At 42.4% G+C, this 27,242-nt stretch overlaps 1 protein-coding gene across 4 annotated transcripts in view; it reads left to right on the forward strand.

Moving 5' to 3' along the window:
- The first annotated feature begins 888 nt into the window (after nt 1-888).
- PHKA2 (phosphorylase kinase regulatory subunit alpha 2) overlaps nt 889-27,242 on the forward strand; it is a 66,932-nt gene continuing 40,578 nt past the window's right edge. For 3 of the 4 annotated variants that reach the window (XM_037046257.1, XM_037046259.1, XM_037046260.1), the window contains exons 1-11: nt 889-970; nt 1,337-1,582; nt 12,549-12,707; nt 15,298-15,345; nt 15,938-16,106; nt 16,838-16,920; nt 19,573-19,653; nt 21,207-21,305; nt 23,045-23,191; nt 24,682-24,735; nt 25,341-25,463. In XM_037046257.1, coding sequence (XP_036902152.1) covers nt 1,505-1,582; nt 12,549-12,707; nt 15,298-15,345; nt 15,938-16,106; nt 16,838-16,920; nt 19,573-19,653; nt 21,207-21,305; nt 23,045-23,191; nt 24,682-24,735; nt 25,341-25,463 — 1,041 coding nt within the window. In that variant the 5' untranslated portion in view covers nt 889-970; nt 1,337-1,504. The remainder of the gene's footprint in view (nt 971-1,336; nt 1,583-12,548; nt 12,708-15,297; nt 15,346-15,937; nt 16,107-16,837; nt 16,921-19,572; nt 19,654-21,206; nt 21,306-23,044; nt 23,192-24,681; nt 24,736-25,340; nt 25,464-27,242) is intronic. The other variant, XM_037046258.1, reaches the window with a different exon arrangement.

The following is a 27,242-nucleotide window of genomic DNA, read 5'->3' on the forward strand; positions in this document are numbered from 1 at the left end:
TAAACTCAATTTAAAGTCACTCCAAGACCTAAGCTCTTAGGAAAGAAATTGTTAAGGGAATTAAGAGAATGGGGAAGGCCAACAGGAGGGAGGAGCTGTGGGGAAACTTAAAGGAAAGATAGGCTTCAGATAGGCAAGGAGGAGGAGGAAGGGCCTTGGGTCAAGAAGCATACAATAAATGTATGGAGACTAACAATGGGCTTGTGGGAACAATGATTACATTAGCGGGGGTGTCCAGTGGAATTCATATGGGGCCAGATTTTGGTGGAAAAGTGAATACTGGGCAGAAGATTGTGAAGTGTAGGTAACTGGGCTACAAGAAACTAGTAAGTTTCAATTTGTAGGCCTATTGGAGATGAACTGCAGGCCTGGCCAGGTGAGCGGCGTCCAAGTGACTAGCAGTTGGACTGGGACCCCTGGGGACCCTGTTCCGGCTGGCCTCTTTTCTCTTCAGTACTGGACCGCGCTACTCGACTTCCACTCAGCTGCGGAGACTCAGCCAAGGGCAGGGCTACATTCCGGCCCGCAGAGGGGTGCCTGTGAGGCCGCAGTCGGCGGGTCTATTTCTCCCGCGGCCCCTAAGGTTGGCAACTCACCCCGGGAGCCTCCTCCAGGCTGCCTCGTGCCCCGCCGAAAGCCCGTCCTTTACGCCCACCCTCTAGGAGGGTTCCTTCTGCCGGAGGGGTGGAGGGGACAGACGTGGGAACGGGATTGGAGGGCGGGACCACGGCCTAGACAGTGAGCTCACCTCGGAAAGGCGGGGCCGCTAGCAACGGAAGGAGTTTGGGGAGTTCTGGGCCCCTAGCGGAGCATTCGCCTACCTTGCTCCTCCGGCCAGGCTCAGCGAGTTCCGCTCCGCGCCGAGGGCGGAGCCGGGGGCGGGTCCACGGGCGGAGCCGGGGCTTGGAGGTGGCTGTAGAAGAAAGGTTCGGTTCTGCAGCCTGCCCTGGAGTAGGCAGCCCGTGGGGAGGTAAGGGTCTCAGGAAGATAAACTGGTTCCCGCCCGGAGCCGGGTTCTCCGCTGCTCCAGGGGACCACCCCTTTTTCCTTCCCCCTCAGGCCGCAACTCGGAGGGTTCCGTTCCGTGGCGGGGGCAGGACCGGGGCGGGACTGCACTGGGCTGCGATATTCGGGTAGGATAGGGTTGGGGGTGGTCCTCCCCGGGGCCTTCCCGTGGTCGCAGGAAGACAAAAAAGGCTCCCGCAGGTACAGTCGCCCCACGCCTGGAACCCAGTTCGGCGCCTCTGCCGCGGCGCCGCCTGAGTGCCAGCCCTGTCCCCGCCCCCGAGCCTTGCAGTTGTACAAAACTCTTGCTTGGCTTGTTTTCCAATCGTAGTTTGATCCTTTCGTTTTTGGAAGCCCCTACCTACGACCGCCGGGCTCCATCCGGAGAACTGACCGAGATTGTGAGTGTTTGGGAACTAGGAACCTTTGGCAGCCGTAGCCCGCGCGTCCCACCTCCACGCACCAAATCGGGCACCGCGGCCCTGGGAGCACTGTGGAAATGAGGAGCAGAAGCAATTCCGGAGTCCGCTTGGACGGTTACGCGCGGCTGGTTCAGCAAACCATCCTGTGTTACCAGGTAAGGAGGGACCATTCCAAGCTGCCCTATCGTGATTCTCATTCTATCCAGTGCCCTCTCACATCCTGAGACTTTGTAGTGAAGAGGCTTCCTGTTTAAATCCAGTCCTGCTGGCCTGTGATTACCATCCCCCTCCACACCCCTGGCATCTTCTAGGAGTTGGGGCACTGAAAGGCTATGGGGTTACTCTTCACAGAATTTTTTTGTCCACTGTTTGGGATCAAACACAGAAAGAGCCCCCTGGGTGCCCTGGGTACGAAATGCGTCTTTTTGTATTGACTCTGCTTCTTTTGGATGGGAAAGGAGGTGTGTGTAGCAGAGCCCACTGAATGAGGACGATGAACTCGGGACTGCGAGGACAGTACACAGGAGTGAAGAAGCTCCTGAGGTTTGCATCGCATCCTGGAATGTGGGGCAACTGCTGCTTTCCCTCCCATGGATCACCTTGTTAGAGGCCCACCTGTGAGGAGGGCCTTAGGGCTTATTCTGCTATTTTACAGATGAGAAAACTGCAGGCCAAAAGGTTATTGCATGTACTAGGGTCATACCCAAATCCAGGTCTTCTGTGCCCAAGTTCCAGGGGACCTGTGAAGCTGCCCATGTGATCTGAAGTATGAGTTTGCCTGCTATTTTGTAGTACTGGGCTAAAGTTATATGTGGGCCTATCATATAAGACAACTGGACTATTTTTATTCTTAGTGAAGAGAGCAGCTATGTGGCTTGCTCTCAATCAGCAGCAACTATTTATAGTTCCTGCCGTCAGAGAAGGCAGTGGCATTCCCTGGTTAGATGCCTGGCCTGCAAGTTGGAAGCCATGGTCACTCCCAAGCCACTAACCATTTTCCCTTCTTAGCCAACTTCCCAGCCTTGTTTCCTCATTCTGGAAACATTTGTTGTGTACCTATTATATGCAAGGCACTCTGTCAGGTGCTGGGCTTGTACAAAAGAATAAATGATTGTGGTGTAGTAAGATTTATGCATAAGATACATGTCCAGAATCCATTCTCTGAAACCCTAGGACCAGATGTGGTCTGCAAGTCAGAAATGTTGGGATTTTTAGAAAGATAATATACATATATATTTTACAATAACTACACTGGAGTCTGGGCAGTACCCCTTAATTAAACACATTATTTTTTCCACATCAGAATGAATATTCACACTGAGTAGGAAAGTAAAGACTGAAAATAGTTTCACATCAGTTTAGGTCATCTTTTGTTATCAGATGAGCTTGCTGTAAACTCACAAAAACACTTGACATTTTCAGAGTTTATTGGCTTTTGAAATTGTACAGTAAGGATTATGGCTCTTATTTTGGAAGGTTAGAGAGGAGAGTTTGGGGAGCAGGGGAGGAGTCCTGGAAGAGATGATGTTCAAGGTGAGAACTGAAGGAGTAAGCAGATAAATGGAGGTTATTCTTTTGCCTTCTTCTTTGGAATATATTATAATTACATCTACAAAGTTTTAAAATCCAAGTTGAAAGGACATTCCCTTCATTACTGTGATGGATGGGGCTTTAAGGCAAAATGATAAAGCTTGGTTCTTGTGTGACACCTGGGTTTAAATCACTAGCTCTGCTTTGAACAAGCAACATATACTTGACTTATCAGAATCCATGCCCTCATCTATAAAATGGGAATAAAAACACCTGCCTCCACTGAAGTATTATGCGGGAAAAACTTGTGCCCAGTATATTGCCTGGCACCATAGTAGGCAATTGGTAAATTGTGGGTGCTGTTGGTGGTGGGATAACTTTGATATAAGCCACACATACCCAGGCCAAATGTCCTTGACTTACCATCCTGCCCCATGATGCTCCTTTTCACAAAAGCCCTGATCCAGCTACTAATTGTGTTCTGGTCTTTGAATGTAATTATGTCTTCCATTGATGTGGTAAGATCCTCAAGCCTAGAGACCTCATTGGGCTTGTTCCTTTTGCATCAAGCAGTGCTCCAAGCAAATGAAAGTTACACTTAAGTCCTTGTTGGTAAGATACTACCTACAGGCTCTCAGCTATCCTAATGACCCAAGTATTGATTCAGGCTTGCAGTCCCCGAGGAGCAAAAGAACTATCTTCTCATTAAAGCAAATCTGCAGTGTTGGACTTTCCTCTCTAACATTTTAATGATTAAATAGTGGTCTGAGCCTTCAGTTGTGTTTATTTTGGGGGTAGTTGGTGAGAAGCCTTCATGTGTGCCCTCTTTTCCCCTTCCTGGCTGCACTGTCAGGCTCTGCTGGCTAACCAGAATACTCCCAAGTATGGTTCTGCTGGGAAATCCCATGAGCCTGCACATGTACAATCCTACTCCTTCCCACCCATCCCCATCCCACACCCATCCTGCCCAACAAGTAGCCTTCACAGTTGTAGAACCCTAACCAATTTAGGTCTTTATCATCTTTTCTGAGTGATCTTAGGCATGTCACTTGACTACTCTGTAAAAATGAATGAGTAATTTTATGTTATCTATATTTTGCCACAATAAAAAATGAATAAAAAATGGTTTCTAAAGTTTATGCTGTATCTCCCCATCTACAGTAGATATGTGCAGATGTTTATGAAGCATTTTTCAATGTCATTTGGTACAAGCTCTGAGCTCTGTTTCCGATTTGCTTTTTAAATCAAGATCAACTTACGTTGATTTCACTTGTTAGAAATCATTTAGTGTTAATATGTCAGATTCATAAATGTCCTTCTATTAGAGGCAATAATTTGTTTATATCAGCTAGCATGTCAGCACATTCATTTTCCTGTCTCTGTGAAGAACTTTTCCCATTAGTCATTTGCCAAATATATTTGCTGCTAAATATTATTTGAATTTGCAAGCAAAGAAGGAAAGAGATATGTTTATAAAAGGTCCTTTTGCAGGTTTGATTTTGTACAGTGAGAGAGTACAAATATATACTCTAGAAAGTATCTTTAAAAAATAAGTCCCTAGATTTGTTGGAGCCCAGAGAAGAAATACTAACTTTGTACATTTCTTCAATATCAGCTCTGTTGGAAGGCTCATTCATAAAAGTGTTAAGTACAAAGTGGTAATAAGAGAATATTAATCAGAAAGAAAAATAATGGTGAAGACTGTTCACTGTAACTGCATATTATTTGGTATAAAAAGCAGATAATTCAGAGATCAGGACAGTAACTAAATAATGCTATTTAACAGCAACAGAATTTAAAATGAGAAGAACAGGATAATGGAAAAATAATAATAATAAAAATATAATTAAATACTGAAATGTAGTAACATGGCAGGAGAATAGGAGGAGACTGGAATTAAAGCATTCTAAGGCCCTAATCACATTAAGAAGGAGGATAGAGGCATTATATATTTTAAGTCAGGAGTTCACGTGTAAGCATTAACATTAAAGTAATATAAGTGGAATATATAACTTAAAATGATGGAGAAACAAAGAAAATTTGATAACTCCAAGACAACAAAGGAAAAGAGTGCTTGGGGAGAAGAAGAAGTAAAAAAACCCATAGTAAATGTAAAGGACAAAACAAGATGCAAATAAGTCCAACTATCTTAATAATCACAATAAATATTTAAAAATAGCCAGATAATATGAATTATTTAAAAATTATAAAAGATGCATGTGGTTTATAAGAGAATCTTAAACAGGATACTGAAAGTTTGCAAGTAATTTAGTGAGACAAGATATACCAGGAAAATGCTAACCAAAAGGAAACTGTAATTACACTAATATCAAACAGTAGATTTTGAAGTTTAAAATATATATTATTCAGATAAAAATGTTATTACTAAATGATAAAAGGATAATTCATCAAGAAAGTAACAAAGCAATTTTAAACCCACAGAATACCAAGTACATAGCTTAAAAGTATGTAAAGCAAAATTTGACCTAATTGTAGAAGTTAAATCCATAATTATAGCAGGAGTTTTTTTTAAGATTTTTATTTTATTTTTAAACAGAGGGGAAGGGAAGGAGAAAGAGAGGCAGAGAAACATTAATGTGTGGTTGCCTGTAGCATACCCCCTACTGGGGACCTGGCCCACAATTCAGGCATGTGCCCTAACTGGGAATTGAACTGGTGACCGTTAACGTTTGCAGGCTGGCACTCAGTCCACTGAGCCACACCAGCCAGGCCTACAGTGGGATTTTTTAAACTAACCTCACTCAGATACTAATAGGTCGAGCAGAGAAATAACTAGGACATAGAAAATTTGAGCACCATTAGGAACAGACTCCATCAACTGTACATGCATAGAACTGTGCTCTACCAATAGAAAATAGAAAATTTTCAACCTTGCAAAGTATATTTTTAAAAAATTGATGACAATTTAGGGTATAAAGTATCAAAAATGCTGAAAAATCAACTTTATGCACATCGCATTTTTTTGCCAAAATGCAAGAAAACTAGCAATAACAAACAATTGCTAAAGCCCCCTCCCCCCATAATATGTATGGAATGTAACTTAAGCCCACTTCTAAATATATGTAAACAGATCATAGATATACATGTCATGGATATATACATGTGTCATGGATCCATGAAGACATTACAATGGAAATTATCAAATACCTAGAGCTGAATAACAAAAGCTTCCCGAACACAAATTTATGGAATATAGCTAAAGTGGGATTTGAAGAGAAATTTATATCCTGAAATGTATATATTCGAAAAGATTTAAAAATTAATGAATTCAAGATTGAGAAAAAGACAACAGAGTAAACCCAAGAAAATAGAAGAAGGGAATGATAAGATAGGAATAATAATGTAATATAAAACAAATATTGGCAAAATCAAAAGCTCTTTTTAGAAAAGAGTAATAAATAGGTAAACTGGCCAGACAGTGGGAGAAGAAGGACAAATAAACAGTATAGGAGAAAAATGGAAAAATATTAATAATTTTTGGCAGTCAACTTGAAAATGTAAATAGTCAGTTTTCTAGATAAATGTTACCAACATTAACTCAAGAAAAAAAATCCTAATTAGGCCTATAATACAGGTGGCAAACACTAGGCCTGTGGGCAGAATCTGGCCCTCCACCTTGTTTTATCCGGCCCGGCACCTTGTTTCTACCTGGTGGCAGCACTGAGCTCCCTTAAGTGTTAAGGAATAATTACATTTATAGAGTCAATATACATTTATACATTTATAAAATTACATTCGGCCCTTTGAAGGCAACTGCAAGCTGATATGGCCCCCACTGAAAATGAGTTTGACACCCCTGACCTATAACCATCAAAGAAATTGATTAAAAAAAAAATCCTGGTCCAAAATGGGTTTATAGACTAGAACCAAGGAACATTTAGAGGTTTATTTATTCACTTATCTTTGAGGGTGAAGGAATGTGGCTTTTATTCTGAGTGGCAGGAGAAGCCATGAGAAAGTTTTGAGCAGACAAGTGATGTGAATAATGCTTGAGAAGAATGCCTTGTGAGGAAGGGAGGAAAATCCCCCTTTCCCTGTTCCAGTTTCTTTTGGCCAATTTGACCTGATTCGACCCAAATCGGCAGGAGGCATATTGGCAAGAGTAAGTCAAATTTAAGCTCTTGCCTATGGGAACCCTACATACATGAGCAAGTCAGAGATGCCACATACAAGAACGATTCAGAGACAGAAAGGGGGGTTGGTGTATATAAGACCCCTGAGCTAAGGATTAGGTAAGGTGCCTTGGGGGCTTCAAAAGATTATTGTGGGATAAGAAAAGCAGTAAATAGTAAATTAATAAACTGCCCTGTAGATCTAAGCATCCATCTTCTTCCCCTATTCCCATGAAACAGACATGGCTTTTAGCCTCTTCATAGACTTGATCACCTTCTGGGTGCATTGCAAGTTGTAAATGTCCCTTTTAGAACATGGTGCTTGTCAGTGACAAAGTATGTCAGATGCACTCTGCCAGACTGGCAGTTCAGTGAAACTCATTTCCTTTATTCTGAAAACTACTTCCATTAACACAGCATTGGCTTTTGGCATCCACTCACATGCTGCTGGTATGTTGCTGTTAAAACTTGCAGTCATTGTTGTACAGTTGAAATTTCTTGTGCCTAAGTATTGGGACGAGATGTGTCTGGGTCACAGGGTAGCTGCTGGGATGGGAGATGGGGGCTAATTAGGAAAAGAGAAGAGATTCTGTTCAAAGGTTTGTTAGAACCTTGGGGGTGGAAGTGTATATGTGTAGAGAGCTGAGTCAACTAAAAAATGCGGGAGTAATGACTAATAAAGTTAGTCCAGCAGACATTTACTAAACAGGTGAGCCTGATAAATAAATTTTTGTTGAATTCTGTCTAGTTTTTGACCTACTGTTCAAGTCCAAAAGCATCCTACTGTTTTCACATTGGCTCAGCATCCACTTCACAGCCTATATATGCACCTTCCTTTATATGTACACACTCTCTAAGGAGTAGTAAATGTCAGTAGCTTTGCCCTCTTCTGTTGTTAAAATCAGCCCCATTTCTTGCTTGCTCTGAGAATGATTTTTATATTGCCACCAGCCAAGAAGATTGTATACATGCCATTTCTTGAGCAGGTGTGATGAAGACTTTAGCTTTTTAAAAATTCTTCAAGGAGATAATAATGTTGAATATTTTTAATATATTTTATTGATTATGCTATTACAGTTGTCCCATTTCCCCCCTTCATTCCCCTCCACCTTGTACACCCTCTCTCACCCACATTCCCCCCTTTAGTTCATGTCCATGTGTTGTAAGTTCTTTAGCTTCTACATTTCCCATATTATTCTTGCCCTCCCCTTTCTATTTTCTACCTACTCTCTATGCTACTTATTCTTTGTACCTTCCCCCCTCTCCTCCCACTCCCCTGTTGCTAACCCTCCATGTGATCTCCATTTCCTGTTCTAGTTATTTGCTTTGTTTTTGTTTTAGATATGGTTGTCAATAACTGTGAGTTTGCTGTCTTTTTACTATTCATATTTTTTGTTTTCTTAGATAAGTCACTTTAACATTTCATATAATAAGGACTTGGTGATGATGAACTCCTTTAACTTGACCTGATCTGAAAAGCGCTTTATCTGCCCTTCCATTCCAAATGAAAGCTTTGTTGGATAGAGCAATCTTGGATGTAGGTCTTTGGATTTCATGACTTCAAATACTTCTTTCCAGCCCCTTCTTGCCTGTAAGGTCTCTTTTGAGAAATCCGCTGATAGTCTGATGGGAACTCCTTTGTAGGTGACTGTCCCCTTATCTCTTGCTGCTTCTACGATTCTCTCCTTCATTTTAATCTCGGCTAATGTAATTACACTGTACCTTGGTGTGTTCCTCCTTGGGTCCAACTTCTTTGGGACTCTCTGAGCTTCCTGGATTTCCTGGAAGTCTACTTCCTTTGCCAGACTGGGGAAGTTCTCCTTCATTATTTGTTCAAATAAGTTTTCAGTTTCTTGCTCTTGTTCTTCTCTTTCTGGCACCCCTATGATTCAGATGTTGGAATATTTCATGCTGTCCCTAAGGTTCCTAAGCCTCTCTTCACTTTTTTGAATTCTTGTGTCTTCATTGTTTTCTGTTTGGTTATTTCTTTCTTCCTTCTGGTCTACTCCATTGATTTGAGCACATTTTCCTTCATTTCACTTAGCATACTCTTCAGTTTTTTCATTTAATTTTTGACCAAATTAAACCAATTCTGTAAGCATCCTGATCACCAGTGCTTTGAACTGTGTATCTGATAGGTTGGCTGTCTCTCAGTCACTTAGATGTATTGGCTCTGGGGCTTTGATCTGTTCATCTGTTTGAGCCTTTTTTGTTGTTCTGGTCACTTCTGTTACATAGTGAGGGGCGGAGCCTTAGGTGTTCACCTGTGGGGGGCAACCCAGTTCCTGGGTTGTGAAGCTGTATGTGGGGGCAGGGTCAGAGAGGGAACAATGGCGCTTGCTCCGCTCTCTGCTGGTTTTTAGTCACTTCCCCTGCTTTCCACATGCAAACTGGACCCTTCTGGTGCTGGTTCCCAGGTGGGTGGTCACCTTGAGCTATAGTGGTGAATCAAAAAGGCAGGCTTTGCCCTTAGGAAGCTTAATACATGGAAATGATACTTAAGATTGTGCCAGACCAGAGATTGCAAAGTATGTCCCAGTATATAATCATTTCAATTTGTATGAATCACATAAAAATGGAACTTCCCATATCTTCTGACACAATACGTTATTTTTTATAGACTTAAAGAAAGAAGCAAGTCCTATGCAGCTCGGATGCTCTAACAAAATATCACAGACTGGGTGGCTTAAACAACAGAAATTTATTTCTCACAGTTCTGGAGGCTGGGAAGTTTGAGATCAGGGTGCCAGCACAGTCAGTTTCCGGTGAGAGCCCTCTTCTGGGTTGCAGACAGCTGACTTCTTGTTGCATTCTCACGTGGCAGAAGGAGAGCAGGCGGGCCCTCTGGCCTTTTCTTATAAGTGCACCAATCCCATTCATGAGTGCTCTGTCTCCATGACCTAGTTAGCTCCCAAAGGCATCACCTCCTAATACCACCACAAGTAGGAATTAGATTTCAACATATGATTTTTGGGAGACAAAAACACTCACTTTATGACAGTAAATATTCCCTAAGCTGAGTGCAGTAGCACCCCAATTTAAAATGACCCTGGCTGGTGTGGCTCAGTTGGACATCGTCTGCAACATGACAGGTCACCAGTTTGATTCCCAGTCAGGGCACATGCCTGGGTTGCGGGTTTGGTCCCAGGTTGGGGCATATACAACAGGCAACTAATCAATGTTCCTCTCTCACAAAGATGTTTCTCTTCATCTCTCTCCCTCTCCCTTCTCTCTAAAAACAAGTAAAATCTTTTAAAAAAATCAAATGGCTTGCATATGCACTTTTGAATGCGGGGATTGCCAAAACACCAGACTGCTTCTCTGGAGTAGAGCAAACGGCTCAAACAGTCTAGCTCTGGGTGGCAATGAACTAATCCACTTCAACAGTTAAGGCCAAACTAAAGAGTGAAAGAGGTAACTTTCCGTTAACAGGACAGTGACATTTCATAATCCAAACCACACTTGGCGCTATGTGCAAGTGGTCACTGCTGCGTCATTGGAAGGCTGTTTATCTCAGTGGCCTCACAGTTCACGGGTACACTGGGAATGACTGACTCCTTTCCCTGGATGTCCTGATGATTTCCTGTCCTGGTGTTAGTCATCTGGCATCAGAACAGATAAAGATGCTTGTGTTATACATTGTTGGTACATAGTGATTGTTTTAAAGAACTCCATTAGTCCATTATTGGTATAAGACTTTTACCTTCACTCAGCCATCCATAGACTTCAGTTCTGATTAACGTTAAAATAATTGATTTGTAGTTGTTGGCTGTAGAACTATGTCGATACACTGAATGCCATTGCCCCCTGAGGGTAGTTATCTGTTGAGTTTTAGATGTTTTTGAAGAGGGCATAGAGTAAAGAAGAGAGTTGAATATTTAATTCCTTAGCTGGGACCATTTAAAACTCTGCCATTGTTTCTCTACTTAATAACCTTGGCAATATCCCTTTGAAAGTACCCAATAGACTTTTTTCATGAGCCTCTTGTAAATAATTTGGTGCCTTTTTTTAAGCTGGCAAGGCTCTCATTGTTATAATGTATTTTATTAGATACATATTTTTGCATATTTTCAGGAAAAGGTAGCAGAGGCTGTATGACTCTTTTCCTACTTTATTCATTTTATTTCTATGTACAGAGTTTATTAGGACTGATTTTTAAAAGAATATTAGCTTTATTGAGATATAATATACTTACTATGTAATTCATGTATTTTAAGTGTACAGTCATAGTCTTAATATATTCACTACAATCAACTCAGAACATTTTACCACCCAGAGAAAGAGAAAAAAACCTGCTAACCATCATTTGCTCCCCATGTCCTCCCACTCTACCCCCAGCTCCAGCCCTAGATAATCACTATCTCTATGGATTTTCCTATTTTAGACATTTTATATAAGTGAAATCGTAACAAATGTGGTCTATTATGACTGGCTTCTTTCACATAGCATCACATCTTCAAGGTTCATTCATATTGTAGAGTGTGTCAGTACTTCATTCCTTTTTGTTGCTGAATAATACTTCATTGTTTATATAGACCACATTTTGTTTATCCACCAATTGATAGACATTTGGGTTGTTTTTTCTTTGGGGTTATTAAGAATAATGCTATTATAAACATTGTGTATACTTTTTGTGTGTGAAGGTCTGTCTTTTTAGTGACTCAGCTGGCCTTTTAAATACCTCTGATGCCAGCCTGGCTGGGTAGCTCAGTTAATTGGAGTGTTATTCCATGCACCAAAAAGTCGCGGGTTCGATTCCCAGTCAGGGCACATACTTAGGTTATGAGTTTGATCCCCAGTGGGGGCACATATGGGAGGCAGCCAATCGATGTTTCTCTGTCTCTACCCTAACTTCCTCTTTCTCTAAAATCAATAAAAGCATCTTTGGGTGAGGATTTAAATAAGTAAATAAATACTTGTGATATAATAGCTAAATAGGACAAGACTCCCAATTTCTCTTGCTCGGCACCTCTTTTTTAGGAGCCTGAAGTGTCTGGATTACAAATCAGGCAGCTGAGGCCCAGATAAGGTGGGCAGCTTCCCTGGGGAAAAAAGAGAGAGAGTGATGGAGTAGGGCCCTACGCCCAAGTTCAATGCTTTACCAATTGGTCTGGAATCATGGAGGCAGAAAAGACCTAAAGCCCACAGTGCACATACTTGTAAAAGTCTTGCAGACTTTTTCTGTTTGCTCTTTCTTCTATTTGTCATTCTGAATAGTGTGATCTTGTCTGAAAGCAAAAGAATAAGAACTTCAAAGTGAGAATGTTCCTTAGAGATTTTCTTAGTGATGTCACTTCTCTCCCAAGGTCACACTGTTGGTGACAGAGCAAGGACTGGAATTCCAGTCTCTTCACTTCTCATCCTGACCTGATCATTCTACTACCTGAGAGCAAGCATTCATTGCTTAGGAGCTGGGTGAAGGGTGTCGCTGAGTCATTTTGTGTCTCTTCTCTAATAGAATCCTGTCACGGGGCTGCTGTCTGCCAGTCATGAGCAGAAGGATGCCTGGGTGCGAGATAACATCTACAGCATCCTGGCTGTGTGGGGCCTTGGCATGGCCTACCGCAAGAATGCCGACCGTGATGAGGACAAGGCCAAGGCCTACGAGTTGGAGCAGGTAATGCTGACTAGCAGGCACGTCTTGGCTGCTCAGCACCTTTTCCTTAAAATGAAAAGCCTACAAGGAAGCAGCTCTGTGTGCAGAACAGTTCGGTGCAGGTGTTGGATCCATCTCTGCTATAGAATATTTTGGGGAGGTGCTTAGTGGTGTCAACCTCTCATTCATCTTTCCCTTTGAGACTTTTCCTTTTAAAAAGTCACACCGAATAGGAAAATACAGCATTCAAATTTCTAACTAGCTACATTTCTCTCATACATGTTCTGTCAGTTTTATCTATACTTATATATGAGGTTATATAAACTAATATGATTGTTTTTAAAAGTCAATACACCAGAGCTACACATTCCAAAGTGTATACTTCTTTCACAGTAGTCATGTCAAAAGGATACTCATCCAAACAGTATTGCTACTGTTTAAAACATGGTTGGAATTTCTCTTAAAAATGCCTTTCTAGTTTGAACCATTCCAAAGCAGTCTTATTAATTTATACTCACCCTCTAATTTTGAACTACATTGGTGTTGTCCAATTTTTGTGCCTATGTTACCATATAGCACAATGAAGTCCTTTTATTTTTTCTAAAATCAGAAACCAAGATACCAAAGGCAAGATTTACCATCATTGAGTATGTAAGAAAATAATATTTCCCTCCCTTCCTTCCTCCCTTCCTTCCTCCCTTCCTTCCTTCCTTTCTAAGAGAGGGGAAGGGAGGGAGAAAGAAAGGGAGAGAAACATCAGTGTGTGGTTGTCTCCTCCTCAGTGACCCCAACCGGGGACCTGGCCCGCAACCCAGGCATGTGCCCTGATGGAATCAGACCAGCAACCCTTTGGTTCACAGGCCAGCATTCCATCCACTGAGCCACACCAATCATGGCCCATTGTTGTTTGAGACAAAATCAAAGTAAAGCCATGCCTGTCTACACACACACACACACACACACACACACACACACACACACACACACCTCTATCTCTCTTCTATAAGCAATTTCTGATCCAAGTTAAGTTGACTCAATTTGCTGCTCCATAATTGAGAACAAGGTGCAAACAGGCCACCTTGTTTGGTTTGTTGAGTGTGGTTAATAACTAAAGGAGACATCTCCTTTGATTATGGAAATTAACATGGGATCATCCAGTGATCCTCAACGGGGGTGCTATTGCTTTTGGGGCATAGGCAATACAGTTATTCGTTGTCCGAGACTGCCCATGCATTGCAGGACATTTAGTGTCCTTGGTCCTTACTAAATACCAGTAGCCCCACTCCCATCATGATGACAATAAAAATGTCTCCACCCCCACATCTGCAGGTACTCACCTGCTCCCAGGAGATGGTAGTGTCACCTGCAGTTGGGAACTACTCAGCTTCTTCATAATGGAAAAACAACTTTTCTTTATCTGAGGGGAAGTAACACTGACAAATGTTTATGCTCTACACTGTAGGAAATGTTAATCATAACAATGTTAATTATACCTTATATTTATGAGGTAACGCTTTCTGTCTCAAAAGAATATATGACATAAAGTAAGTTTATATTCTAGAATCCTAGGATTTTAAAGGCAGAAGTATCTGAAAGATGATACTCCCCATACTTTTCTCTGGTGATCAGCTTTCATGGCCCTTCGCTACATCCTCCCCTGCAAACCACGTGCATTCTGTAAGAGAGGAGATGCTCACAGCCCTGCGTAGGAGCTACTTTCAGCCAGGCTAGTTTGACCTAGCCTATTCTCCAGCCACTTGTGAAGTAGTTTTATACCATTGGTAATAGGACATACAACGACCAGTCTTTCAGTGGGTCTGAGTGGTGAAGGAAGTGAGAGGCCACATATTGTATTGACTAAGAGCTCGAACTCTGGAGTCAGATGGCCTGGGCTCTGCCCTTGCTCTGTCTGCTGCCGCCGGGAGACTTCAGCAGTGTTACTTCATCTCTCTCGGCCTCTGGTTCCTCATCTGTAAAGTGAGGTAACAATGGTACCTACTTTATAAGCTTGCTACAAAAATTAGAGAGAATCAGGTCGAGTGTTTTGGACAATGCCTGGAAAAAGTATCTGATTATCATATTATTACTGCTGTTCATCATGATAATAAGAATTATAATAATTGGTTACAATACATATTATTAAGAAACCTTGGTGACTACTTGCATTTTGTAAGAACTTTACTCAATAGTCTGGTAATGGTGTCACAAATGATTATTTTGGCACAAATCAGCATTATTAGGACAGGCATGGTGGACTTAATTCACCCTTGCGTAACAAAACTAAATTACTAAGAATTGTGCCATAAACCTGCAGGCGTACTGGGCTTCTACAGTTGTCTTGCTAAAATATCAATGAATAGTCACTGGATTCCAGAGCCCAGAAGTGCCATCTGATCCAACCCCTTTATTTGAGATAAGTCACTTCATGAAAATTTTTTCTTTGTGATGGAGTGGGGAGGTGGAAACAACTAAACAATCAGAATACTTCTATACGCTTGGGATCTGCCTTCTCAGGGAAGAATGCAGGCAGCGCTGGCTTACTGGCCATGTGGTTAGGTTTTCATGGGGCAGGGAAGCTGGCCTTGTTACTGATCCTACTTTGTTTCTACAGAACGTGGTGAAACTCATGCGGGGTCTTCTCCAGTGCATGATGAGACAGGTAGGTGGAACGTGACAAATGTGGTGGCAAGTCATCTGAGTGGGCATTTTGCCATTTTCAGAACAACTGATATTCTTAAAGTATTTTGAACTTTCCTTTCAAGATGAAGAGGCATTGAAAATGTTTCCCTTACTTTCTCCTTTTAAAATTATCTTCAATACTTTCATTACTCTAGAGAACCCAGACTCAAAGGACACGATATCTGAGAATCTCTTTTGAATAATCACTTGCGTAAAAGGAGAGCATGCCTTCTTTATAAAAAAAAAATGGGGAAGAAAACATTGTGTTTAAAAGCCACTCCTAGAAAGCCATGTTTATTCTGCTGAGTTTATAAAAGGATTTCTTTTTAGTTGAAATGCTTGAGTTTCTAAAACTTGACATTACTGTTTCCTGGCATTTTCAGTAAGGGTAAGTAAAACAACTCCCTGAGCACAATGTGTATGGAGAACATCATGTTAGGATGTGCAGACAGTTTGTGGTGCTCCCAGAGGTAGCAGATAAGAGGTCTGTATCCAGCAGGTCAATGTTGGGTGTGGCCTCTGCCAGCCAGGAATCCCTTAGCTATGCAGAGCCGGCTTGCCTTCTCCCTCAGGTGGATAAAGTGGAGAAGTTCAAGCACACTCAGAGTACCAAGGACAGCCTGCACGCCAAGTACAACTCTGCCACCTGCAGCACTGTGGTGGGCGACGACCAGTGGGGCCACCTCCAGGTGGATGCCACCTCCCTCTACCTCCTGTTCCTGGCCCAGATGACTGCCTCGGGTGAGCCAGGGCCATCTGAGCCCCTTGCACAGGGAATGACAATCCAGAGATGGGCAGGGAGGGGCTAAATAAGTATTCAAAAGAAGCTATTTCTGTAAAGAAAGAGCATCCTTCTTTATAATATTAGGAGCACTGACTCTGTGATGGGCCAACAGTCAGCTTCCTGAGCACTTGCAAGATGAGGGCTGTTGAGCCAGCTCTATTAGCATCTCTCTAGCTGATCGCAAAGCTTCCTTTCCATCACTGTCACCTCGTTACTGGCACAACCTAGATTGGATCTACCTTCAACCGTTCAAATGTCTGCAGACGGTGTCATGGCCCCTCTTAATATTTTCTTCTCCAGGACTTTATCAATGCATATACTACAATTAACTTACCTATTCCTTTTACTTTTTTTAATAACCAGTGTTGTGATACCAATTTTAATCTCATCTATTTGCTTCCTTCTATTCATTAGAGATCATTCAAGGAGTGCTGTAGGCCCCACACTTTCTCTTTTGAGCCTTTCTGCTGGTAGGCATACACACAAAAGTGGGGCCATTCTTTCCTTCCTTCCCCTTTCTGAGATTAGACAGTAAGTGTTACAATTTACTTCAGACTTAATTTTTGATGCTCTAGTCAGGAAAATTACAGTTCACACAAAAGGATCAATTTGCTAGTGTGATATCTGTAACTGACAGCTCTCTTCATGGCGTAACTTCATAATTTCATTGTTTGTTTTTCTTTACTAGGTTTACGTATTATTTTCACCCTCGATGAGGTGGCTTTCATACAGAATCTTGTTTTTTACATAGAAGCTGCATATAAAGTCGCTGTAAGTATAAACCCCAGTAGTTTTTTCAGTTGTCAAAAAGGATAAAAATTATACAATTCTCTGAGGGCCAGGCTATTTGGGGCTGACCAGAAGGTTAGCATGATTAGATCTATAAGATTATGTCACCTCCACACACAAAGTGCACATTTTTGTCCTGGGACGCAATTGCAGAGTTCATGGTTTTGGAATGCACCACATGCTCTGTTTGAATCCATTATTTTTGTCTTAAATAAGACCCAAAAATGTCCTATAGCATGTACATAGGCTGGCCTGAGTCAGGTTTAAGGGCAGCAGCAGCAGCACCTTGGTGGGCACTCCAGTGCTGCGGGGTTCATCCCAGGCTGCCCGTAGGTGGAGGGGCCTGAGCCAGATCTGTGCCCCAGGCCAGGTGTGTGTGGGTACAAATGTGTATAAACCCCAGCTCCTCCAGAGTTGACTATAAGGTTGATAGGAAAGGACAGAGTTTGGTTTGAAAAAGAAAACAAGTATGGTCTAGAGCAAGGCTTAGCAAACTTTTTCTATAAAGGACCAGAGAGTAAATATTTTCAGCCTTGTGGTCCCTATGGTCTCTTATGCTGCAACTCAACTCTGCTGTTGTAGCAGGAAGGTAGCCATAAACAACTTATAAACACATGATCATGGCTGTGTCTCAAATAGACTTTATTGACAAAAATAGGTGGCAAACTAGATTTTCATCCAAGAACTATAGTTTGCTGTCCCCATGTCTGAAGTGGTGATTTTTTTAATTAAATCTTTTTTTTTAGATTTTATTGATTTATCTTTAGAGGGGAAGGGAAGGAGATAGGGAGAGAAATATCACTGTATAGTTGCCTCTCGTGCGTCCCCTGCTGGGAACTGGCCTGCAACCCAGGCCTGTGCCCTGACTGGGAATTGAACTGCAATCCTTTGGTTCAAAGGCCTGTGCTCAATCCACTGAGCTACACCAGCCAGGGCTCTTCTAGAATTTTTTAAAAGATTTTATTTATTTATCTTTAGAGGGGAAGGGAAGGAGATAGGGAGAGAAATATCACTGTATGGTTGCTTCTCATGTGTCCCCTGCGGGGAACTGGCCTGAAACCCAGGCATGTGCCCTGACTGGGAATTGAACCACGATACTCTGGTTCACAGGCCTGCGCTCAATCCACTGAGCTACACCAGCCAGGGCTGAAGTGGTGATTTTTAACCAGGGGCCATCTTCCTGTTTCTGGGGACACTGGGCAATGTCTGGAAATGGTTTTCATTGTTATACTGGAGAGTGTGGTACTTGGATCTAGAGGGTGGAAGCCAGGAACTCTGCTGAACATCCTACAGTGCACAGGACAACCCCCACCACAAAGAATGACTCAGCCCAAAATCTCAGTAGTGTTGACGTTGACAAACCTTGGTCTAAAGAAGCTTAAGAAATTTGTGGAAAAGGTGGGACTTTAGTTGGCCCTCGGAGGATGAGTTGGGTTAGATAAGCAGAAGGGCAAGAAAAGGGTGTTTGGAGTGAACAGGCTCTGAGTGTGTGAATGTAGGGGGATGCTTGGGGAAAGGGGGTGCAGAGTGAAGGAGCAGACTTAGGGTAAAAGTTGAGTGTTGGAGAATTGTAGAAAATAAAGTCAGTTTGTGGGCACGCAGAGGGTAGAGGCCAAATCATGGTGGTATGGGCCATCCAGAGAGATTTGAACAGGATCCACTAGGGTGGGGTAAACAGTTTGTCGCTTTAGACTTTTAAGCAGGAAGTGAGCTAATGAAAGCAGTTTTTGTGCTGGAGTGAAGATGAGATGGACGTGGAGAGGCCTAGGTGTGAGGAATACTGAAGGAAGGAGTCGTGGGTCTCGGCTACAAAGCAGAGTGTAAAACTGCCCTAGTGTGTCTAGGTCGGAATTTTCATCTTTTGAAAATGTTCATCTTCAGAGAGGAAATAATAAATACTGAAATGTTAGCATGGGCCCTATTTTTGCTGGGTTGTAATCTTTCAATAGTGCATATAGCATTATTTCAAAACAGCACCCAGTACTTGGGTTTCTTAGGAGAAAATATGAATTATAAAAGATATGCATGTATCAACTCATCTATGTGGATAGAGTGTTCTTAGCCAACTCGTATTAATGAGTTTAAGATACCAGTATTCTGTGCCTTAGTTTTGACTTGGGCTCCTGTTACTCGCTGAGCATTTTTCCCCCAAGAGGTAATGCTAGAAAAAGATATTAAATTATTTTAAATGGTTTGGTTGGCTTCAACTATTTATAACCCATTTGTTAAAGTTTCTTTATTCCATCTTATAATTTAATATAAGTTCAAAGGAATTTGCTAAAGAGAAGGGCAGCATTTGATTTGATTTTAAGATAAATAAAACATTTTGTTCTCCACAAACCAGGAGGATTTTCTTACAAATTAATAATTTTTAAGAATGAGAAAATTGAGAGCACTTTCACATGCATTTTTGGTTCCACCTGAGGATTTGCTTCCAAAACTCTACACAAAGGTCAAATGAACTGAAACCAAGGAAGAGGACAGCCTGAGTCTGTAAAGCCATGAATTTGGTTGTCTTCGAGAAAAAATATGTATGTTCCATTATGCCTGCTGTAACATAAAGGAATCGTTTTTCCATAGCACTTCTCATATTCCTCTTTCTCCTGTTCTGATTGCTACCTTTTTCTCCTGCAGGATTATGGAATGTGGGAACGTGGCGATAAGACCAATCAGGGCATTCCAGAATTGAACGCAAGCTCTGTAGGAATGGCCAAGGTGACGGCTTATCCTCTTTGTTCTTCCTTCTGTGCATTTTTACTGCTTTGATTTGGTTCTCAAGAGAAGTTTGGAATTAATCTGATTGGTATATTTTTCAAAAGTCAACAGCAAGTATGAAATTCAAGTGGCACATGTACCCCAGCCAAGTGAAATTATAAGTAAAGCATGTAGGTTTCATACAGTGAAATCTGCATGCGCCTGAAAAATGAGTGCACTCCCTCCTCATTATCCATTGTTATCACCCATGGGTCTGAGCTCTTGCTCTTGTCAAGAAGGTTGATGGAGACAACCTTCATCCTGGATGGAGACAACCTTCAACCTGGATGGAGACATCCAGTCTTTTTTTCTGGGTCATAAAGAGGGCTGAAAAACATGACTACTTTTTAGGGCAGAGCTCACATGTTCAAAAGTGTATAGGGTTAGGCAAGTGAGGTGAGCCAGAAGGAAAATTATTGAGGGGTACTGGGGATACTGGGAACATTCTCTAAAGGCATTCCAATTCAAAGTAATTTAAAAAACTTCTCGAGGCCAAGCAAAACACACCTGTGGGGCAGAGTAAGTCTGCCTGCAGGTCACTAGTTTACATCCCTTGCCCTAGACATTTAGCATGCCTCTCTCCCTTCCTCCTGAATATCGCGTGTACTTTTGGGCAGAGTAAAGGCTTCAGAGCAACCATTGTTAAAGCAACAATCAATACGCTCTATTAAGAGAACAGATAGATGGTTGCCAGAGGAAAGGGGCTTGGGGGACTGGGTGAAAAAAGTGAAGGGATTTAGAAGTACACATTGGTAGTCCAAAAATAATCACGGGGATGTAAAGTACAGCATAGGGAATATAGTCAGTAATATTGGAATCGCTATATATGCTGCCAGGTGGGTACTGGAAATATCAGTGGGGACAATTTGTAATGTATCTAATTATCTAACCACTATGCTGTATACCTGAAACTAATACAAAATAATATTGGTGTAAACTGCAATCAAAAAATAATTTTTAATTAAAACTGTATTCTGTTAATGTCAACTGATAGCAAATATACTTAGTATTAAAACAGTTCATTTTCTTGAGTGCCAGATATGTTAGGAGTGCCATTCCTACAGTTCATTTTCTTGAGTGCCAGATATGTTAATGTTAGGAGTTAACCACTAAAATAGGTGAGAGTCTCCGGCCATACCACCCTGAATGTGCCCAATCTCATCTAAAGTAGGTGAAGAAAAAGCTGGATTTTAATTTAATGCCCCCCACACATACCAACAACATTATAAACTCGTTCATATTTCATTTTTGGTAGAATGGTTTCATTTTATGAAATGTTTTTGTATTTTCTCTTGCTTGTTCCTGCAATGAACTGCAACATTCAGGAAAGCTCTGTCCTAGTGAAAATAAGGATAGAAAATGACCATAGGACTCTTCAGCTGGATTTTCAAGATGCATTTCATCACCTCTGGGAAAACCTGTATCCTAAGTTGCTTAATGAGAACAGAGTATCTAGTGAACCTGGGAGTGCATGTTCACTAGAAAGAAAAGGTAATTCAGACCTGTGTTTGTAGGCAGCACTTGAGGCAATTGATGAACTGGATCTCTTTGGAGCCCACGGAGGACGCAAGTCAGTGATCCATGTCCTGCCCGATGAGGTCGAACACTGCCAGGTAACAGCGCAGCCTCTCACCTTCCAGAGAGCTGGGAAGGAGACTCCTGGAGGGAAGACCTGGGCTCCAGGTTTCCTCACTCGCTTGGTGGTACTTGGCTTCTTTGAGCTTTAGTTTCCTCGTCCATGCACTTGGCATGTTGGGCCCTTCCTCTCCTGCACAGTGTGGTCCTGAGGATAAGAGTAAGCCAACTAAATTTGTCAGACTACTTTGTAAGCCAGAAATTACATGCAAACCTAAGATACACCGATGTTATATATGGAGTCAGCGATCAAGGACTCTTGTTTTGTGGAAGGCAAAATCTGTTTTATTTGTTTTGAGCACATAGGTGGTTTACTTTATGATGTCCCCAAATTGAATGACTAGCACACACTAGTTCACTTGGGGAGGAGGGTGGAGGTGGGCACAATGGGTAATGATGGAGAGATGAGATGGGAAAAGTGGCAAATTAGTAGAACCTCCATAAAATCCAGGTGAGAGAAAGGAGTGATTTTAATGCAGATTAGGGAACTTCGTTAAGCAGACAGTAGGTCACCAACTACTGGCCAATCAGCAAACTCTTATTTAGTGAGAGCCCACTGTGTGCTAGGGCTGTGGGAGTCAGATACGTAACAACTTGTAAGCAGAGAGCTTCCAGTTGGGAGTATATGTTTCCAGGTGGAGAGAGCCTGCGGATAGTGACTAAAGAACTAAGCTTGGGGCGAGGGGTCAGCTGGCTATAGAAAGTGAGTTTTTATTCTGAAGCGAAGGATTCTCCCCATTTTTATCCCACTCTCCAGCTCACTCCATTTTCCCTCAGTAAATAGTCCTTAGTGGAGAACCTGCAATTTCTTGAGTTACGGTTTCATAGAGTCAAGCTGGTATGTGTCTTGATAGATATGTAGTCTAGTGAAAATTCTGTGGGCTTTGTAGCCAGCTGGGCCTGAGTGGGAATCCTGGGAATCCATACTAACTGCATTTCTTTAGGCACGAGTCTTTGTACTCACAGTACATGTGTGAATTGGATGTACTACCTGAATTCCTTCTTCATATGGAAGATTTAATAAGCTTATGTTTGCTGGGGTCTAGCACCATGTCTGTACATGTTAAATCTCGGGATTAGCTCCCCCTTACCAAACTTTTTCTTACAATCTCAACTTCCTTTAGTTTACAGTGCCCAGTCCAACTACTTTATAATTGAGGCCACGTTATAGTATCGCTAAGGAACCCATTCTCTGTAGGACTAAACTAATTCTGTTGTTTACCATTTTGCCTAAGTGTTCTTGTGATCTTCAGGATTTGATTTTTTCTTTAAGCGGTTTCTCAGTCATCCTGTCCAACTGGTCACATTCCATAGAAACCAGACATTTCTCTGTACTGGCCCTGTATGTGTGTTCCTCTCTATCTTTGTCTTCACAGACAGGACATCCTAGCATGTTGACACAGGTAGCCCTTAGTTCCTCCCCTGTGTGTCCTGAGGCCCAGTGGAGTCAAGAGAAGTCACAGAAGGAAGGGAGACAAGCAGTTCTCAGCTCAGGCTCCAGTCAGTACTGTGCTCTCCCTGACCCCTTATTTATTCCCCAAGGAATAGGAATCACTGGCTGGGTGGGCAAGGTCATGGGTCATGGATCAGGGGTCATGTTAGTAGGACATAGCTGTAATTATTTGAATGTTCCTTTGGAACTAAGGTCATGATCTCTAGACATCATCTGTAACTATCACTGCTTCCAAGGTTAAAGCCACCTCTGTTTTTCATTCAGTCTATTCTGTTCTCCATGCTGCCAAGAGCATCGACATCTAAAGAGATTGACGCTGGACTTCTTTCTATTATTTCTTTCCCGGCCTTTGCAGTGGAAGATATGAATCTTGTGAATGTGACCAAAAATGAAATAATTTCCAAGCTCCAGGTAAGGGTTGGTCACACTGGTGCCATTCTGCCCTGAGTTAAGTGCTACTTTCATACTGTGATCTGAATCAGCTCTCCCAGGCCTCAGTTCTCCACGAGGTCAATGGCTTGGTTTGTCTAAGTGGGCTCATAGGGTGAGATGTCTAAAGCTGAGTCTATAGGTGGAAAACTAAGTCTCTGAGTAATCAAGTGCTTGCTTCTCTTCCTAAGTAGCGAGCTTGACCTCAAGCCACCATCTTTGAACCCCAATTCATACCACTCCTGTACTTCTAAGGAAGAGCTGCTTAGCCATTTAAAGATCACAGAAAGGCTCTTTTGAAATTGTATTGAAAGCTATAGTGTCTCTTCCAGAAAAAAAAATACGCATGTTCCAATATCCTCAAACTTTACATATAACATCAGGGGACTTGGTAATCCCCCAATTAAATTGAGATTTTAAAAAAAGGCCCTGCTCTGAGTAACTAGGGAAGTATGACACATTACACCAGAGTGAGAATGTTATTAAATATTCCAGCCAACTGATCGGTGAAATTATCCAAGAATGTAAGTTCTCTAAGCCAAAATCCACATATTTATGATCTTAGATTCCATGAAAACTGCTTTTAGCCCTTGGAAACAAGAGGTTTAAGGTTCTCCAATCCCATCCCCAGAAGAAGTTGGCTGTCTTAGTCAGGGTTCAGTGGAGAAAAGGGAACCCCTTTAGATAGTTGAAGCAGGCAGAGTTAATACAGGGAGTGAAGCGTTCAAAGGGGAGCGGGTTCTAGGCTGGGCCTCCCACAGCGGGCCAGGGCTGCCCGCGAGGGGTGTGCTTGCCTCCACAGCCCTCACTAGAGCAGCGCAAACACACTGAAGGAGCTGGGAAATGGTCATCCAAAGCTGCCATCCGGGGGTTAGGAAGGCAGATTAAGAGAGCGCCACCACCGCCACATTTCCCCGACACGCAGGAAGCTGAAGAGGAAGGACCACCGGAGCCCGCAGCAGGAAAAGCAGCAGTGATGGCCCTAAGCCGCAGGAAGGCCCACCTGCCTCCCTGTCAAGCTCGCAGATTGCAGGGCTCCTGTGCACCCAAAGCCTAATGGCAGGGACTCTGGAATGTCCTTTTAGCTTCCCAGTCTGTCAAGTAGAAGCAGTCCAATCCAAGTATCTGAGTGGTGGGTTCTCCAGGCAGTCAGGGTCCCTTTGCATCTTTGTGTAATATAACAAATCAGGGTGAAAGGCTGGTCATTCACTGAACTCGCGCTAATTACTCTCATACCTCTCATTATCTTATGGAATGTTTCGGCATTTCCTTCCAAGCACCCATCAAACCTGACTTTGCTTTGCTTAGGACTTAAAAATAACTTTTTGTACTGATAGCAAAGAACATTTGGTAGACATTTTATTACTGAAAGACTCATGAGAAAGGGGGTGGACTGTTGGCTGGAATTCAAATGAAAAGGCAAAGAAATTCTTCTACTTACCTCAGATGTACTTTTTTTTTTGTCTTCTTAGGGGCGTTATGGGTGCTGTCGCTTCCTTCGAGATGGCTATAAAACCCCAAGAGAGGTTGTATTCAAATGTTTCTTATGATTCCTAAACTGCTTCATATCTAAGTTGCCACTATAGTGTTCTCCCTCTATTGATTATAATTACATGTTAGAATATTGGAAAGGGAAGTCTTAATTTTGGAGTCAAAAAGCCTGGAGTTAGGCAATAGAATAGTAAGATCATCAGGAGGACAGCATGCTGGTGGTTTAAAACCAGCTTATAGACAAGGACAAACGGTTCTGTGGCTCACATGGTTTTTAAAATACCAATCCTGGTTGCCTCCTTGGGTTTCTTTGCCATAGTGACTGATACTTGTATAATGATATGAATACAACAGTCTGCCAAGCACTGTGAGAGACAAATTGCTATTTATTTGTTGGAAATATAGGAAGTTTAATCTAATAAGCTACCAAGGAGTCTTGTGAACATTTCTGATTTACTTTTATGAAATTTTACCATGGAAAACTGCCAAAAATAGCATCTCCCCATTACAGCAGAATTCCAATTATACCAACCTCAAAGCTGCATGGAAACAGACACGCCAGGGAAACCCAGAGCGGTACAATGATGTTATGTATGTAATCTGACATCACCTTTTAGAAGGTTTACCTATTTGATTCCAGGACCCAAATCGATTGCATTATGACCCTGCTGAACTCAAGCTCTTTGAAAACATTGAATGTGAATGGCCCGTATTCTGGACGTATTTTATAATAGATGGGGTCTTCAGTGGTGATGCCGTTCAGGTGAGACAATGCTGGGTTTTGTGTTGATAATCAGCATTTTCATTGCACTGGTGTGCTGATTGTTATCAGAACATAAGGTTATGCAACATTTTTTAAAAGATTTTATTAATTTACTTTTAGAGAGAGGGGAAAGGAGGGAGAAAGTGAAGGAGAGAAACATCAATGTGTGGTTGCCTCTCACATGCCCCCTACTGGGGACCTGGCTGGCAACCCAGACGTGGGCTCCGACTAGGAATTGAACCAGGGACCTTTTAGTTCACAGACTAGCACTCCGTCCACTGAACCACACCAGCCAGGGCAAGATTATGCCAGAATTTAGGGCACCAGTTTAATGATCTGTTGCCACTTAACAAACTTTCCCAAAACTTAGGGAGTTAAAACAATAACTATTTTATTTGCTGGAGATTCTGCTATTTGTGCAGGGCTCAGCAGGGACAGGTTGTCCCTGCTTCACCTGGTATCAGCCGGGTTCCTTCAGTGGGGCTGGAGCATCCACTGTGATGTCCTCACTTAAATGGCTGACAACTTGATGCTGCCTGTTGACTGAGCACTGGGCTGGGCTATTGGCCTAGACTTTGGTTCTCCACATGTCTGGTTTGCACTTCTCACAGCGTTATGGTCTCTGGTGAGCTAGGCTTTTTACATGGTGGTTGTCTTCTACTAAAAAGCAAAAGCAAAAGCCACCAACTTTTCTCAAGGCTTAGATCTGGATCTAGCAAAGTGTCACTTCTGTTGCATTCTGCTGTTTAAAGGGTCACCCCACAGTCAAGGGGAGCGGACTACACAAAGGCTTGAGTAGTAGGAGGCGGGTTCATCAGGGGGCACCAGACAGTCCACCACAGACAGGTTTTGTTGCTGCTCCTGTTCTTTTCAGCTCAGCTGATGGTTTTGCTGTATTGAGCTGTAGTTTATCAGCTGATGTCTTGTTTACTGTAACAGCCCCCTTAACTGGCCTCCCTTCCTCCAGCCTCTCTCCCTGCCGTTTCTCCACACCTTGCCAAGGTGATATTATGAAAAGGCAAATCAGATTATTTACTGCCTTGCTTAAAAGCATTGAATGGCTTCCTGCTTGCTTTTGGGATGAAATACAAGGTCTTCCTGTGTTTTGTAGAGTCCTACAAGATCTGAGCCTCATTTTCCCTACTGTAGCCCAATTTCTTATAACTTACTTCCTTTGTTAACTTCCATGATCCAAGCACATCGAAACCCTTTCAATCTCTTCAACAGATCATGCTGTCTCTCCCTCTTCTCTAATGCCCGGCTGCCCCTCCCTCCTCCACTTGATTCATTGTAAGTGCCTCTTCTTTCAGAAAGCTTTCTCTGACCCTAGAAGTTGGGTCAGGTGCCCCTTTTATATGCCCATGACTCTTATAACAGCATGGCATCTCCAACTTATCTGTCAAAGGACCCTGACGGAGGTAGTCCCTATCCAGTTTGCTAACATACGCCCTGTGCCTAGTACATGGTAAGTGCCTGGTAATTATTTGTTAACACAGCGTTCATTTGTTCAGGACAGATTCCTTCAGCATTTGCTGCCATGCGTACTTTGGTGAGCGGAACAGATCTGTCTTGTAAAGCTCATGTAAATGACTGATGAACTCAAACTTGTGCCACTTTTTTAACCTGCTCATATATGCCACTTTTTTTTTAGCCTGTTGGAATCCCATGTTCTGGGGTGGGATAAGCAATCTAGGATTTATTTTAGTTTTTGAAAGCTGCCTGTGCTCAGGAATGCCGGGGCGGGGGATGCTGCAGCAAGTGTGAAATGTTAATATGTTT

Source organism: Sturnira hondurensis, unplaced genomic scaffold (assembly GCF_014824575.4).
Source record: "Sturnira hondurensis isolate 20B ecotype Veracruz unplaced genomic scaffold, ASM1482457v3 Scaffold0005220, whole genome shotgun sequence".
Taxonomy (NCBI): Eukaryota; Metazoa; Chordata; class Mammalia; order Chiroptera; family Phyllostomidae; genus Sturnira; species Sturnira hondurensis.